Below are 16,511 nucleotides of genomic sequence, written 5' to 3' on the forward strand. Positions count from 1 at the left end.
TCCTTGCACAGTAAGAGAACAAACTTCAAAGCCTGTGTTCCAGATGTAATGCAGTTCAGAAAAGTCAGACATCAGACTAACTTAGCATTCCTCTGAGTCTTGATGTAGATAATTCTTCAACACCAAGACAGTTACAGCTATGAAGTGACTGGTTACAGGGCTCAAAACATTCATTCTGCAAGAACACTATCTTAGCTAAGAATGTAAAATTTTAAGATCCTGATTAGGAATCTAACAACCAAAAACAACTAGGCATGCATTAGCAAATGTGCAGTCTTCCCAACACTACTATTCATCTATTTCATCAAATCAGTTAAGTAGGTTTTCTCCTTTTGTTTATTAAAATGCATCCTAGAATTATCCATTAAGATGTAAAGGTCAAATAAACATATCCTCAGAAGAAAAGAAAGGGATTAGGAGCCTCCCTGGTTATTTCAGTAGAAATATAGGATACACAGACTTTTTCTGTAATGGATTTCAGCACAGCTTCTATGCCGTGGAAACAAACTAGACTTAGTCACCTGGGAAATGAACTTTTTCTTTGTTTCTCCATCATATTATTATCGTGGTTCTTTCACTGACTTCTTTGTATTGATTCAGAATTTCCAAAAGGCTGTCTTCCAGCAATTTCCATGACATTCATGTATTTTATCCTTTTAGCTGTAACTAATATTTAACTTTCTCATCAGGAGAACAAGATGAAGGTAGTTTTATGGGAAACATGCAATAGCTACTTTGGCTAGGGCTGAAATCTAAACAAGGTCTAATAATGCCATTGAAGGGCTTGGCTTTATTCTGATAGAAATTCTAAGTGTTAAAAAATTACACATCATATGATAGAAAACATAAATGAATAGAGCAGCAGAAAATTATTACCCAAAAAGCACTTCGGAAAGCACTAACAAAGTTAATTGAAACTGAAGATTTGAAGCGGTAGTGATTTTCAAGACCTACATTCCTCCTCAATTCAAGGGATTACAAAGCACTTCATATACAATCACAGGGTGATGGCGGCTTTGCCTAAGAACTATTTTGGCCAGCAGTCTTCAGTACGGATTTTTTAAAAATTCGTTATTGAAATCTTCATTTGATACAAATATTCTTGAAGAGATAATATGCCCCTATTTAAACATTAGTAGTAACTCCAGCATATATATACATTGAGTTAGTAATTTTAATATTAGAATCCCATCACTGCAGTCAGCAACATCCAGATTATAAAATATGCTAACAGAAGGGGAAAAGAATTAGTTTTAATTTTTCTGTTAACAATGATAGTATAATGTAATAAATGAAAATCTAATTATGAGATTCCTGCATGCTCCACAGAGATTCTAAAAGCATTCTAATATTTATTTATTCAGGAAATTTATCCACTTATCTTCTCACCTAAGATAGCCCTCTAGGCTTGTGTGCAATTACTATGAAGATAGAGGGATCTTAATTTCATCTTATTTAAAAACCCATTTGGTGAACAGAACTGATCCCCTCTCTCCATCACCCAAAAAGTTTAGGACAGAAGACTAGCATCAGATAGCATGTGATGAATTCTAAAACATATCACAATTATGAAGAACAAAAAAATAATAGAGATAAAAAGGATTCAAATTAAAAAGACTATGGAGAGACTAAAATAAGACTAAAATAGTTATATAGTCAGCTTGCAGCTGACTGGGAAGAAAAGCAATAAATCTATAAACATGAATATGCAGACACCTTTTAGCACACTTCTCTTAATCTATGAAACAGAGACAAATGTCAAGAAATGTCAATGACTTTTATTCTATTTTGGTTTTTTATTTGAGAAAAGCACTTCCAAGTAGAATCAACAGAAATACTCCTAAAGGTATTTCTACCTGTAGCAGATCATCTATTATATATTTAATAATTTTTAATAACTGAGCTATGTACATCAACCCAGAAATGCTGAAATAATAATAATACAAAATACTTTGAAATCTTTATAGAACAAACTTAAGGCTCTCTATGATTTCTGTAGCCATCACCCTGACTTAACACAACTACAGAAACATGGTAAAATTCATCATCTATGCATCTGTGTATATTCAAATTAAGAAAAAGTACATAATTAAAAATATCCTATTGACTAATGGACAGAGGCAGGAATTTAAACTAGCTTTTACAAAACGAAGGGTTTTTATCCATAGTGTCCACTGTAAAGTTGAAGGAAGGAACAGCATTACCATAACACAATTTCCTTGAATACTCATTTTCTGTTTACTGCATATCTATTTTGTTTCTCTTCATTATTCTACACTTCTCACTTTATCATTACAAAAATAATAAAAGAAAAATCACCTTAAGTACATGATGTGAGCAGCAATCAGCTGTTAAAGAGCAAATTTTTTTTCCACTAAGAGAAAAAAGGGTTTGTATTAATTTCCCTAGTGTTCTCAACAATTCTAGACTTTTTACACCAGTTTTTGCTGATATAGTTGAGTCCTGGAAAAAAATACTATATACCTTTTAGAAGAAACGTAAGGAATTTGACTTTTAAGGAAGTCAACAATCAAAGGCAAGGGATGGTTCTTGTTGTAGGTGAAGTGCTCTAGTATGAGTTCACTCCATACTAAGACCTCTGAGTCCACTTTAAGAAAAGGAACCATTTAAGTTTCACGTTGCACCTTATACGAAACTAGAAAATTTAACCATCAGGAAAAAATCCCATACCAAACCACAGCACACTTCTACTTTTTTGGTGTTGGGTTTTTTTTGTTGGTGGTGTTTTCGTGGGTTGATTGTTTTTTCTTTTGGCAAGGAGAAGTAGCAGATTAATAGTCAACAGTTTGAAAATAACACTCCAGGGAGTGTTCAAAAGAAGGAAGAGCTGGAACATATTTAGCATCTGCACTTAACTGTGTAGATAACGGAGCTGTTACAGAATTGCTCTGCTTATTCTACCCCTAGACAATTTCAACTGAGGAAATACAGCTTTGAAATTAGAAAAAAGTCCTGAGTCACATTACCAACAACAAGTGAAAACGTTTCCCCTTGGTCATATTTTTTTAGAACATGTGTGACATCAAGAAGACTTTAATCTAAAAGTATCAAATAATTTAAGGTTTTTGTCATAGGTAAATGAAACATGGATTCTCAGACAGAAATTACAGATGTATAATGGCAAATAGAGCAACAAAACTTACATCCTAACATCACAGTGGTCTACTTTAAGGTTGAAACAGCAGATCCTTTTTCAATATAACTCATGAATATTATCACTTTGGTATTTTCTTGGCATTTGTAAATAGCTCTTCACAGAAAACTATCACAAACATGAGTTTAAAAAAAAATGAAAATAACTGAACTTGACTAGAAAATTGGGTATTAGTTACACTTCTGATCACAAGATTTGCCAGGGGCTTATTTAATTGCCATTCAGGCCAGTCAACATTCCACATACTTCTGAAGTTTTCAAACATGTTTGTTTATACAGATTACGATACCACTGGTGATGACGATGAGTCACCTTGTTTTTACTAAAGTAGAACAAGCTGTTATATACAGAACTGGACAACACAGGTATTCCTTTTTCATCTCAGGGGTTTCTGGTGATACTGAAAAATTTCTTTGTTCCACAGAACTGTCATACATGAATCCACAGGAAATTCAGATTTTGAGTGAGGTCTTTCAAGTTAAGGCATTTATACCATCTCAACATGCCAGTTAGTTACTTTGCAGTTCACTTAGGTAGATGATTTGGAATGTGGAGAAAGTCACGGTCAGGTCTTGACACCTGTTATATTGTCAGAAGTGAGGTAGTTTTAAAGCGAGACACCTACATTTCAAAAAAGGCTAGTATGGGTTTTCCACGTTCTCAAGCAGAAAATAATCTTCTGAGGAAAAAAAATCACCTTTTTAGAACTCCAAAACTCAGCATTAATCAATTTATTAATCTTTTTAACATGAGGAGAGTTTTATTTAGTTGGAGGACTTAACACTATGAAAAAGCTGTAAAAGCAAAAGCATAAGTGTATCAAACAAGATTCCTATGTTTCTAATTGCTTGGGAACTTCCCTCCTCCTTAAAAAAAAGCAACAATATGAAAAAAGAATACATTGTATGAGTAGGAATAGGGCTGGACAGAAAAGTATTTTCTCCACAGTTCTTAAGTTTAAAAATAAATACAGAAGAATTGCAAAGTTAGCATTTTTATTAAAAACAAGTGCAAACTCAAATTATGATATACAAGACTGATTTTGAAGAGGAGTTTCCAGTTATATATGAAATCCCCATGTCTTAGTAAATCTTACCACAGGGAAAGGTAGGAGTCTCATTAGAAAGAAACTTGTGTTAACTCACATTAGCATTTTTTTATTTTAACTCAGGTGATCAGTTTCAAACCAAGTTTTCTGGTCCTCCCTCTTCAAACAGCTTTGATTCCCACACTGTGGAGTCATCACCTTAGAGTTTGCAAACTGAATTCCTTTTTCAGAACCCAACAACCCCCCCAAAGTACTCTAACCACTAAAAGGCATTCAGCACCCCTGGGCCCATTCAGCTGAACAAGAATTAAGCTGACATCAAGCCCCTTAAACTCACTATGGATATCAAGTCCTCTGACCCATCCCATCTGCTCTAGTACTACCCTTATTGTTTCACATCATCAGTTAGAAATCACATTTTTTTCAATCTTTAGGCAAAGCTATTTCTTCAGTAGTATCACCATTGCAATTTAGGAGTTATACATAGCTTTAATACATTTGTTGCTATTCTTAACAACATTTTAACTGATTACTACTTGTAATTAAAAATTATTTAGAGGAAAGAAAGTTCATCTAGTACCTCCTTTGATTAGATGACTAGATAGCACAGTCAGTTAATGAACTGATCTCTACAATTTAGAAAATAAAGTATGTGTATTAAACAATGAATTAAATCCAAAATTAGAGACAACTGACAAACTTAACCAGAACAACTGGTGACTGTCCATAGTTTTACAATACCTCATAGTTAACCACAGATAATATTCTAAATTTACAAAAAGTAAGGAAAAGATGTTATGGAACATGAAAGTAAGACTGCTCGTAAACAGGCAAGAATCAACCATAGTTTCTTTCTCCACTGAATAGAATAGTACACTGGCATAGACAATATATTCTACACATGGAGTATGAAAGACTGAGAAGAGACAGCAGTAAGAAAAGAAGTATGTAACAAACATAAATGCTCATGTCTACTTCTCTCTATCTAAACTTCAGAAAAACTATTAATTGAAGTCATCTTACAAGATAATTTTCTACTTTCATCTAAAGAAAAAACCCACAAACAGGTGCAGAGTTTGACCACTGCTACAGTACAGTATAAGAGCCACATTCTTGCTATGAAATGAACAATTATGTTTGCTTGTCTCTATAGGATTGTAGGAGAAATACCAAACTTTCATCTTGTTACTGCATATATAATGGGAAAAATTTACCACCAGAATTAATTAATTTAAATGAAGAGTTTGTAACTCAATTTGTTCTTTGTAAGCACAAAGTTAGTCACTCCTCCTAGCTCCACTGCCTAGACATAAACACTCTTATACATTCAGATTTTTATATGCTTTTTAAAGACACTTACTGTTCTAAGAGTTGATCGTATTTTCTTAAAGAATCCTTTTCAGCAGTAACTGCTCTCTCTTTTTCAGCAACAGCATTATCTCTTGCTTCTCTCAAATTTCTGAAGGAAACAAAAATTGGTATTTTAAGAATGTTAGCAAAAAGACTGCTTTGCTTCATTAATTACTGCTCTCTGATCTGAACTTCAATACTACCTTCTTCAATTCTCATAGAATGACAGAAGGGTCTATCTATTCACCTATTTATTGTAGAGGCTTTACTTCAGGTTATTATCATATATACCAGCAAGGCTTCCAGTTCTGAAATTCTAAAAAACAATTATCAAATCACCCATTTCTATGTGGAAGCATGTAACTCTAATTATTCTAGAAGAGTAGAAATAAAAATTACTTATATTTTGCAGGAATTAAATAAATTCCAATAATTTTCTTTGGTACTTTGGGAATAACTGCAGGAATGCTGTCAACCTACCTGAGATGATTCACAACTTTTATGATAAACCAAAAAAATTTTAGGTAAGCACACAAATTCTACTTCCACATACAACTAATTGTCTAGTTATTCTGATATATAGGTTACTGCATATCTGTGGTGTCTCCTTCTGGGTTCTACTGCTGGCAACATTTCTGATATGCAAAGAGTCATAAAATAACATTACAATCGATTGATACTCTTTTTTTTTAACCAAGGATCAGTCAAGATGTTCAAACCACCTCAATTTATTATTTCACCAACACAAATGAGAGCATGATACTAAGAATAAAACAAAGTATTTGCATTTAAAAATTGGAATTAGTTACTAATAGTCTGTTATGCTGCAAGCAGGCTACAGATTACCACTGTAGAAGTCTGTACTGAGGGGAAACACTGCTTAGATACTGCATATAAGCTCTGCGTCCAGTATTCAGTGCAACACAGCATCAGCCAATTTGCCAGAGCTAACAGTGGCTGTTGAGGATCAGACATCTGTGTTATGACTGTTTTTAAGGATTTTACTCAACTGCTGGTTTGCTTCTATGATGAACATTCACTAGCATTTGGAACATATTAGATGATTTTAAAGATTCCTTTCAATTTTTTTTTTTATCTGAAAGGAATCCTATTAATATGCTACAAATGTGAGCAAATCCAAGCACAGCTGCAAGGCAAGTAACAAACCATGGCTAGCAGCAATGACTAGGGGGTTTTCACTTCAACACCACATACTTCATCTGAACTGCTAATGTGGATGCAACCTAGATCTTCCTACTGAATTTTTTTCTTTTCCCTCTCCCCACAGCAACTTTCTGACTTAAGGCAAAGTGAAATTAAAGCCTCAGGAAGTTTTGAATAAAAGTGAAAAGTCAAAATATAAAAGAAATAGAAAATTATTAAGCCCATTTAAATGTTAACCTAGGCTACTGTGTCACACTAAAGGTACATAATCTTTGGTTTAAAGATTATTTTCTAGAATAAATGTTATTCGAAGTAATTCATACAAACAGGAAACAGTTACTTAGAATAAATAAACATCAGAATTATGTAGCAGTTAACTGGGTATTACAGAAAGATAACAAAATTTTCTGTAAAAAATGGAGTTACTAGGCAGAATTTAATGCAGAAATTTAGTGCAGAAATTCAGGGACTGACCTTAAGATTAGATTCTTTAAAACTGACTCATACGAAAATATGGGAACATGGCAATAAATTTTGATTTATTAGATAACAACATTAGGATCAAGCATATTATGTCTTAGAGCTGGAGTCCAGAGCTGTATCCTTAAGACCAGAGTAGTGGAAGTGGGATAAAAATTAAACAGGAGAGATACAGAGACTCATTTAGAGAATAAACTATTTTGCTTAGTTGAGCAACTAATCAACTGAAAATGCAATAGGAGGAAAAAGGACACAAGTGAGATACTATTTAACCAACAAGATCACAACCACAGACAGGATGCAACTTCCATTGAAATACTCTTTTAGAGAGCCAGGAGACACACCAGTGATGCTGCCAGTTGTCATTTGTGTGACTGCCATTTCAAATGAGGTAAAGCACCTACCCAAATGGCTGCACACTGGGGCTTCATGAAGCATCTATCCAGCCTATCACTCAAGTGAAAGTAACCTTCTGAAATGGGACAGGAATACTATCTAGAGGATCAATAATGGACATGGGGGCAAAAAAAAAAAAAGTGGGATGAGGACAGAGGAGGCAGCAACTCATGGGCATCTTTATTAGGTTTTCAAACAAACCTCTTGGCAGCTGCCATTTATTGCACTTCGTCTCATCCCTAAGCTGTTCTAGAGTGCACAAACTGGATTCCTGTCAGATTCAACCACGTCAGAAAAGGTGCTCAGGGAAAGCATCTCACATGCTCAAGTACTAAATTGTGTTTCATCTGTGGGAACAGAGTAGAGGTAATCCAGTGTCAAACCTCTTGCAGACATTCACATATCCTTTGAATTCACTCACGCTTGCTAATGCTTACAACAACAAGTGAAACTGATGCCAAAAAAAAGGCATGAAAACATCACCTCTTTATTAGTGGCCCCCTCCCATTTTAGTTCCTTGAACTGATTTATCCAAGTGTAAAGTAAGTGCCAATAAATTGAAAGGAACTATCAGGCACATCAGGCTTGGCAAAGTGGCAAAGAATATGAGCACCTGAATATTGGATTAGCTTAACTGTAACACCATTCCATACTTCGAGCAGGAGGATGAAACCAGCATCTTAACTCCATTTTCAGCCACAAACAGCATCTCATCACATTACACAAATTCACTGCGAATTGTTTTGCTCACAATTTGAAGTTCCATTTGTCTTACCATTGAGGCAGACTGCCTTATGGTGGATTTTTTAATATTTTATAGAAAGAACATATGCTAGAAAGCCTTTTTTAATTTTTTTTTTCCAAACATGTAGGCAAATCTAAGGGATTTGCATTTCTGAAGTAATTATTTCAAAATGAGGAACAAAACTTCTGTAAAGCAGTTCCAGATACAAATGAAATATCTTTCAGTAGCTTTCTCAATGATATACAGACGTTTGTCAAATCTCCACAAGGAGTACATGTTTAAATTCATACTTTGTAATTCAAAGTAGATTTGCATACAGGAAGTGGTGTGGATGTATATCTGTGTGCATGTATATTACTCACACTTGAAAAACTACACAATGATGTAACTGTTTTTTAATTAGAACCTTTCCATTGACTGAAAGACAGCAGAAGTCATGTTCTTTTTCCACTTTTCCCAGCAGTAAGAAAACTACCTATTAGAGGAACAGATGCTGATGCCACAAATATCTTTTTACTACTGTCATTTCCTTCTCCACATGACACTTTCAGGACATCTACAGTGAAGTTAAGTTATTAAGCACTCCTCCCATTTGGAAGCAATAAAATGGGCAAAAAATAAGCTAAAAAACAAATTCAGTGCCAAAGGTTCAAATCCCTAAGTCCCTAAAAGGCTTATGCATGTGCATGTAATTCCATGGTATTCAACTAGATGGCACATGTACAAACTGATCATACAAGTCTTTCTTTGCAGGACTCGAATCTTCTCCAAAAGAGAATTTTACAGTAATTTACAGGAAATCAATGCTTTTTTGAATCACAATGCTCTAAAAAATCTCAATTAGATTTATTTCATACAAGCCCAAGTCTTCTCTTCTGGGGTTTTTCTGCCTTATTTTCTGCACCAACACCTTCTCTTTGGATTCTTAGCACAGTTTCAAAATTGCTCCTAGAGCACAGCAGGTAAACTGTCATCCTGTATTGATTAACCAATACTGTACATCTGAACAAACTTGAAATCACCAAAGTTTATGTTGAACGTGAATTTTAATAATCCTTTTCAAGTGATAATTTTGGCTGCCCATCCTTTAATAATAAACATAACAACATACACTTACTGTACAATTTCATTTTACTTTTTACAAGACTCCCTGTTTTACAACTGAACTCAAATTCTTACATTTTGAACACCTCTCAACGAGTCAGTCAGTCAGGATTACACCTAAGCACAAAACAGTGCTTGGTCATTTCTGCTCCAATCAGGTTATTAGGCCTACATCTTACCTACCTGTTTTCACGTTCATACATCTCTTTGGAGGTGCTTCTTAGTTGCTCAATTTCTTGATTTGTTTTCAACCTTATTTGTTCCAACTCTTCATGGAGTCTCTTTTCATATTCTGCTTTATGATGGTCTCTGTAAATAAACAAATTTATTGCACTAGTCAAAATAGCAAAACTTCAGGTACAGCTTTACAAGAGCAGAGTTCTTGATTTTACATTTTATTTCAATCCTGACTCATTTACTCATACTTTTCAATGAGTTAAAATACTTATCAGACTATCTTGCTACATAAATTAAATGAAAATCAACCAGGAATAAATAATATTTAACTGTGAATAAACAGAACTTTTTGCACATAGATGTAAATTTTTTAAGGTAATTTAATATTGGTTAATCACATTACATTAACATTCTTCCAGAACTTCTTTGTCAGCCTCTACTCAAGTGCTTGTATTAAGTAATCACTTAACTCCTCACTTTCTTCTTCATCACTGGGTAGGGAGTGATTACCTTATTGACTTGCAATGCTGCCATGCCACTACAAGACTTCTTTGTGTACTATCTGCACCTCATATGAGGGAAAAGCATCACAAGAAACATTCAAGATTAAATGCAGTGGAGATTTGTGAAGTCAAAAAACTCAAGATTTGGGAATTTATCCTACCAATGTAATATATAAATTATTTAAAACACAAAGTTTTTAAGCAATAGGTATCAGAAGACATCAGTATAAAAGAATTTAATTTCAGAGAAACATTGACTTTTTTTGTAACTTTGAAGCTCATGACAGATTGCAAGGAATCTCATAAAGAATCTCTCCTACAAAAATAGTTATGTTGTAAGCACTTAACAGTTAAGGAATGTTAAAATTTTATAGCATCTAGTTAATGTTCAAGAATAATCAATCAGCAATGAAGCAAGTGGTAAAAATCACATTTTTGTTTTGAAACAAAAACATATTATGAAGGTATGTGCATTTACGATTGTGAAAGTGTTTAGATTTCATTTGATTTCCAATCATGTGATAGGCCATAATTTTTAGAAATCCGTACTTGAGCTGGTCAAAAACTTCCTCACATTAACTAAGACCCCCAAAATATTATACCTGCTGTCCAGATTTTCCTTTAATTTCATTTTCTTTTTATAAAAGAAAACTTTCCAGTTTTATTTTTATTGAGACACTGTATTTCACTTTACTCTTCAAGATAAGAGCAAGCTTATTTCTTCTCCTTCTTTCAACTGTGCCACTCTATATCAAATACTGTATGAAGATCCTTTACACAATTAAGAGGTTTGTAAGAAACCAAAAAGAACGTGATTTCTTAAAACACCATTTCAAAGTAACACTTAAAATTTTATTTAAATTACAGAAGTTCTGGATGAACATAGTTCTGAGACAAACATGCAAAATAAATTTAAAAAACTTTGAGTGACTGCATTGAAAGGAAAAATAATATTTAAAACTCTTCTGATATGGGCTGGAGCTTCATAACTGATAATGTCAAGAATGCCTTTCTATTTTCATTTAGGTAACAATTTTTTAGTTGTCTATCAGGAGAGTCATATTAGCACACTTCCTCTTAGTGATATAGGACACAAGATTTATGGATATACATTGAAAATAAAAAGTTTGTTTTATAATTAACTGAGTATACAAGAATAATTGTCATAAACTCCCAACGCTTAAAGTTTACTTCCACTACTATGGTCTTATAAAGGTTTATAAAATACGTTTGTGATTCCTATTATGACCCAAGAAATGTGCTCTGCTTCTAGTTCCACAAACATGGGTTAGCTTTCTGAAAAATAAAATTAATTAAATGGGATTTGTGCAAGAAAGAAGAGAAAACAGTTAAATAACCTGTGTACTAATAGAAGTGAACAGACAATAACTTGCCTGGATGCAACATATTTTTCATACATTTCTTCCCTAGCTTTTTTGGCATCCTCTAGCTGAATCTGTAGTCTTTCAAGACGATCTTCTTCATGTGCACAGCGAACACTAAGCTCCATGTTCTGGCGATTAAGATAATCTTTATCTTTTTGCAACAAGTTGAGGGATTGTTGTATGGTTGCCAGCTATAAAAGGTATTTAAAAGAAAACTTTAACACGAATTTCAAGCTAAGTATTTAACCTATTTGCAATTTAATTTTAACTCTCTTCTGTGAAATCACCTGAACCATAAGACTATATTTACACTTTAGTTTAAGTTTTTAAGCTGAAAAAAAAGACTTTATTAACATTTTAATTTTATGAGTTTTCATTATTTATTGCCAGTAGTTGGTGCTGAAAAAAGAGGTCCTTTCATCTACATCAGCACCTAAATAGCTCTGAAGTACTGAATAGCACTGGTACTGAATAGTTTGTGTCAGAAATACTGATGGAGAATCTTGGTGCCAACCTGTCATACTGACTACAGCATTCTCAGGAACAGCAGTGAAACATTTAAGGGCACCAGGGTGATTACTGCTCCATAAAGAAATGGTAAAAGTGACAGTTCTGGGGCTGATGTAAGGCATGACTGTTGAGAACAAGGCAGTGCTCCAGGCCTGCCCCAAGGGCAAAGAGCTGGTGTTGCTCAGAAGGCTGAACTGATGCCGAAGTATGCCAAAAATATGTTGAGAACAGCCCCCTTTGTGGTCAGATCAGCCATGTTTCCTACACCAAGAAGCAGTGTCAGACAGAGTAGTGTCCATCCATTCAAGGTGAACACACTTAGAGAACAGCCAAAAAGCATAAGGGTACTGCTGCAAGGTGGCCCCAACTCCGTAACAGTGGTAACAAAACACAATTTCACCCCCTTAAAGAATTTTGCCATTTAAGCTCCTGAGGATTTCACATACCAAGTTCAAAGAATGATAAATGAGTAACTTATCAGAAACATGTCTCCTACAGCTATAAAGACATCATGTACATGGTTAGACAGAATTCACTTATTTCTAAGTCATAGAAGGTCTAAAGGTTACTTAAGACAAAGTAATGGAGACAAAGACATGGAGGAAATAGTTAAACAGATGACAATTTATATACAAACAGTGCTCTTCGAGGCATGCTCGTCTCCATCACCCCACTTGCTGAACACCACACTCAGAGTGAGGGATAAATGCCTGTTCTATACTTGATTTAAGAAGAAAAGGTAAACATGGTTTCTCTCCAAGTAACATGTTTATATATATCCATAGTGAACAGACATCATGGACTACAACACAAAGAAAGCAAGCTGCTCCTATGAATACTCCTCTTCTGGAAAAAGTACTGTGCAAAAACTTCCAATTGTGCTCTACCAATCCAGGACTTGATACTGTATCAGTATACACAAAAAGCAGCACAAACCTTCCAGGAGATTTAAGTAATACACAATTTGAAGCGGCATTTTAGTTTAAAATAGTGCTACTTTTATTCACTCTGATTACTTTAGTATAAAGTTAATGAAAAAAGCCATTGTTGCTGCTATTCTGCAGTACTTCATACATACGGACAAACTTGATGTACAGGACAGTACTTTTTTGGCCATTCTATACTGGGAACAAACCTGACTTTTGGTGTCCTCTTACAATGCTAGACTGAGGAATAAATAGACTAACAAAGCCTTCAGACTGATACTAAAGAGGTATTTTCTAATAGAAACTCAGATTTTTCCCTAATGTTTCTGACAATCTCTACAGTTACCTGTAAAATTAGGCAGAGCAATACTATCTTTAAAATGGCAGCTTTAGCCACTATTTTATCTGTAACATTGTTATTTACAGACATTAAGGAACACGATCTCCTCTGAATGCTCTCAGGAGTAGCCTGTCTCATTTATTCAGCTGCTAAAGAGTTAACACACGAAGATCTTCCATACTATTTCTGCAGGGCTCTGCCTCCCTGGCTGAGCCCTTGCCCAGCCTATGGGAAGTGGGGAATGAATTCACTGACTTGCTTTGCTCGTGTGCACAACTTCTGCTTTGCCTATTAAATTGTCTTTATCTAATTCCTTGAGTCTTCTTGATTTTTATTCTTCTGATTCTCTCCTCCATCCCACTGGGATGAACAAACAGCTGTGTGGGGCTTAGTTGCCAGCTGGGGTTAAACCATATCAAGCATACTCACAGCATTCATCTTCCACTGGTAAATTTTCCCCTGGGGCCTCCCAGGTTCCTGAGCTTATTGGCAGAGTTCAGTCTGTCTTTGCTTCAGCCTTCTAAGTCACATACCTAGGAAAATGGCATGCATATAACGCCTAGGAAAAAATGGGAAGCACTTGACCAGCGTTGAGGGAGATAGCCTGTGTTGCTGCAAGGCAGCCTGTGTTGCTGAAGGATCATAGCAAGTGATCAAGGCTTCTGATTACCAGAGTCCTCCTTCAAGGAGGAGCACTCAGTTGGGTTGGTAAATCTAATCTTAGTCTCTGCAATGATTGTGAAGTAAATTCCCCTGAAAGCTATATCCATGCATATAAACAAGAAGGTGACGGAAAAAGCAGTGGGAATTTACCAAGGCCAAACCTTGGACACCTGGCAAAAATGTTAGCTCTGTGGATGGGGGGACCACTGTCCATGTCATTTACTTGACTCTTTCCATGGCCTTCAGACACCTCTCTTAACAACTCTAAGGAAAAACTGGCAAAATGTGAGTCAGATAGACAAACATCAGCTGAACAAACTGAACATGGTACAGAAACATGCCCTGACAGCAAAGAAGGCCAAGTGGCTACAAGGCTGTATTAGCAACAATGTAGACAGTGGGTTAAAGAAAATTATTATCCTGTGTTCCACACTTGTGGAGACTATATTTGAAGTGCTATATCCCATGACATATATGTCCTAAAGATATGCATTAACATATTGAAGCAGGAAGAGCTTCAGCTCCAGAAGAGCTCTACCAAGATGGTCATGAACTACAGCATATGATGTGAAAGGGGTTGAGAGAAATACTTGGAACTTTTTTCAGCCTTCAGAAGAGAAATCTGTAAGGGGAAAATAATATTGCTATCTTCATCTGTGCAAGTGGAACACATAAAAATAGCCAGATTCTTGGCTGTACACAGTGACAAGACAAGATGCAACAGAAAAAAGCTGTAACGACTGATTATTTTTTACAAATGCATTTTCACAAGAGGGCAGTCAAATACTGGAACAGATTGTTCAAAAGGCTGTGGCATCTCCATCGTTGGAGACATTAAAACTTGACAAAGCCTTAAGCAACTTGACCTAATCTAGCTCTGTACTGCATGGGTAGATTGGAGCAGCTGGCCTCTTGAGACCATTCTAATTAAATTATTCCATGATTCTGACAAACTTGATTAGACAAAGAATCAAACTCCCAAGATAAAGAAATACACAATTACTAAGGTAAGAACTTTATGTTTACCTCTTTTGCTAAGTCATTTCTTTCTTTATTTTGTGTTTTGTATGACATCTCCAGTATTTCATAGTTTCTTCTGAGTTCTAACAATTCATGCTCAAATACATCACGTTCACTGTGAAAGCAAAGTTCAGCTATTAGATGCATAAAGTGTAATGAACAAAATTCCTGTCCCTTTTTAATTTCTCAGCCTTCTTCCAGTTCATGACACTGACTTCTTCCAATCAGTCACTCACAGAAAAACTGGTGATAATCTCAACCTTTTATAGTTATTAACACCTGCAACAGCATCCTTTTATATGAAACAACTGAGGATTATTTAAATACTCAGGAACAAAGAAAATTCTACAATACTCAAACCCCCATCCTAAATTATTTCATTCTCCTCTGATTTTTCTTCTTTAATGTAACTTTGGGCTATGTATTTCTTCTCTTAGCAATGATCTGTAAGTACCCTTATCCATTGCTTTAGCTTTATCAAGCTTCTGCTGCTATTTCCCATGACACTCTCATTAATCTTTTGCAGACATTTAAGTCCAATGTAAGAAAAAGTGAAGCAACTTCATTCCCATCTTCCTAACACAGCAGAAAGCAATGTATACTTGTTCTCAGTAGATACTCTCCCCTGCATACAGCCTTGATACCAAAGTGGGTTGCCATGTTTAAAATATACATGACACAGCTGCAAAAACTGTGCTGGTGTCCTGAGCAAAAGTGCTTTCTGCATGCACAAAGAAGCATCACTGTGTCTCCACTCTCACCCTGTCAGAACAGTGAAATGAACAAGCCAAGTATGAGCTTGCTGTTTAGAAAAAAGCTAACCAATATTATATTAAGCATAGCATCACTTTAAAACAGAAAACTTGTAGTACAGCAGAACTAGATTTGACACACTGTTTTTTAAAAGCAGAAACAAGTCTGGAAGTGATTTACTCCTGAAGTGCTCCCAAATATCCTCATGCAGTTATGCCAACAGAGCTCTCCCCTCCCCTTCGTCTGTGCCTACCCAGCTGAATACAACCTACTCTCTCAAACACAGTTTTGGCACGTTCATTCATGCTTTTCTCAACTCAAGACTATTTTAAACGCACACTGTTAAACACTGGGGCCATTCACAAGAAAGTTATTACAATCCACTTATTAAGATGCAGTTGCATACAGGAAGCAAACCATAGCACCAATCCATCCTATTTGCAACAAGATGCCAGATTCTGAGGTTGTTTTTGTATATAGCTGTGAACCAAAAAAGCCATGAATCCAGAAGACAGATTCCCCTTCAAATAAGTTAGTAGGCAAAGTAACTTGTGTCAGTAACTCTACCTGAGTTCATTCCCTATGAACAAGGAAGGAGCTGACAGGGTCTTTCCTATTCATAATGCCCATTTTTGAATCCATTTCTCAATATATGTGCCAAAGACCAGATTTCTTGTACTTGCAAGCATACTGAAAAAGCTATTCGGAAGCTGGACTGTGAAGCATACATCTATGAGTACATTTACAAGAAGTCTATTTTCACTATTTGCAA

The 16,511-nt window shown here is 35.2% G+C and overlaps 1 protein-coding gene across 3 annotated transcripts in view; it reads right to left on the minus strand.

The window, feature by feature from the left end:
- The window catches only part of PIBF1 (progesterone immunomodulatory binding factor 1), a 105,884-nt gene that overhangs the window by 71,007 nt on the left and 18,366 nt on the right, over positions 1-16,511 (minus strand). For all 3 annotated transcript variants that reach the window (XM_083885088.1, XM_083885090.1, XM_083885089.1), the window contains exons 7-10: positions 14,993-15,101; positions 11,501-11,718; positions 9,646-9,771; positions 5,584-5,682 (exon numbers count right to left, since the gene is read on the minus strand). In XM_083885088.1, the coding sequence (XP_083741214.1) occupies positions 5,584-5,682; positions 9,646-9,771; positions 11,501-11,718; positions 14,993-15,101 (552 nt within the window). The remainder of the gene's footprint in view (positions 1-5,583; positions 5,683-9,645; positions 9,772-11,500; positions 11,719-14,992; positions 15,102-16,511) is intronic.

Source organism: Zosterops lateralis (genome assembly GCF_965231275.1).
Source record: "Zosterops lateralis genome assembly, chromosome: 2".
Taxonomy (NCBI): domain Eukaryota; kingdom Metazoa; phylum Chordata; class Aves; order Passeriformes; family Zosteropidae; genus Zosterops; species Zosterops lateralis.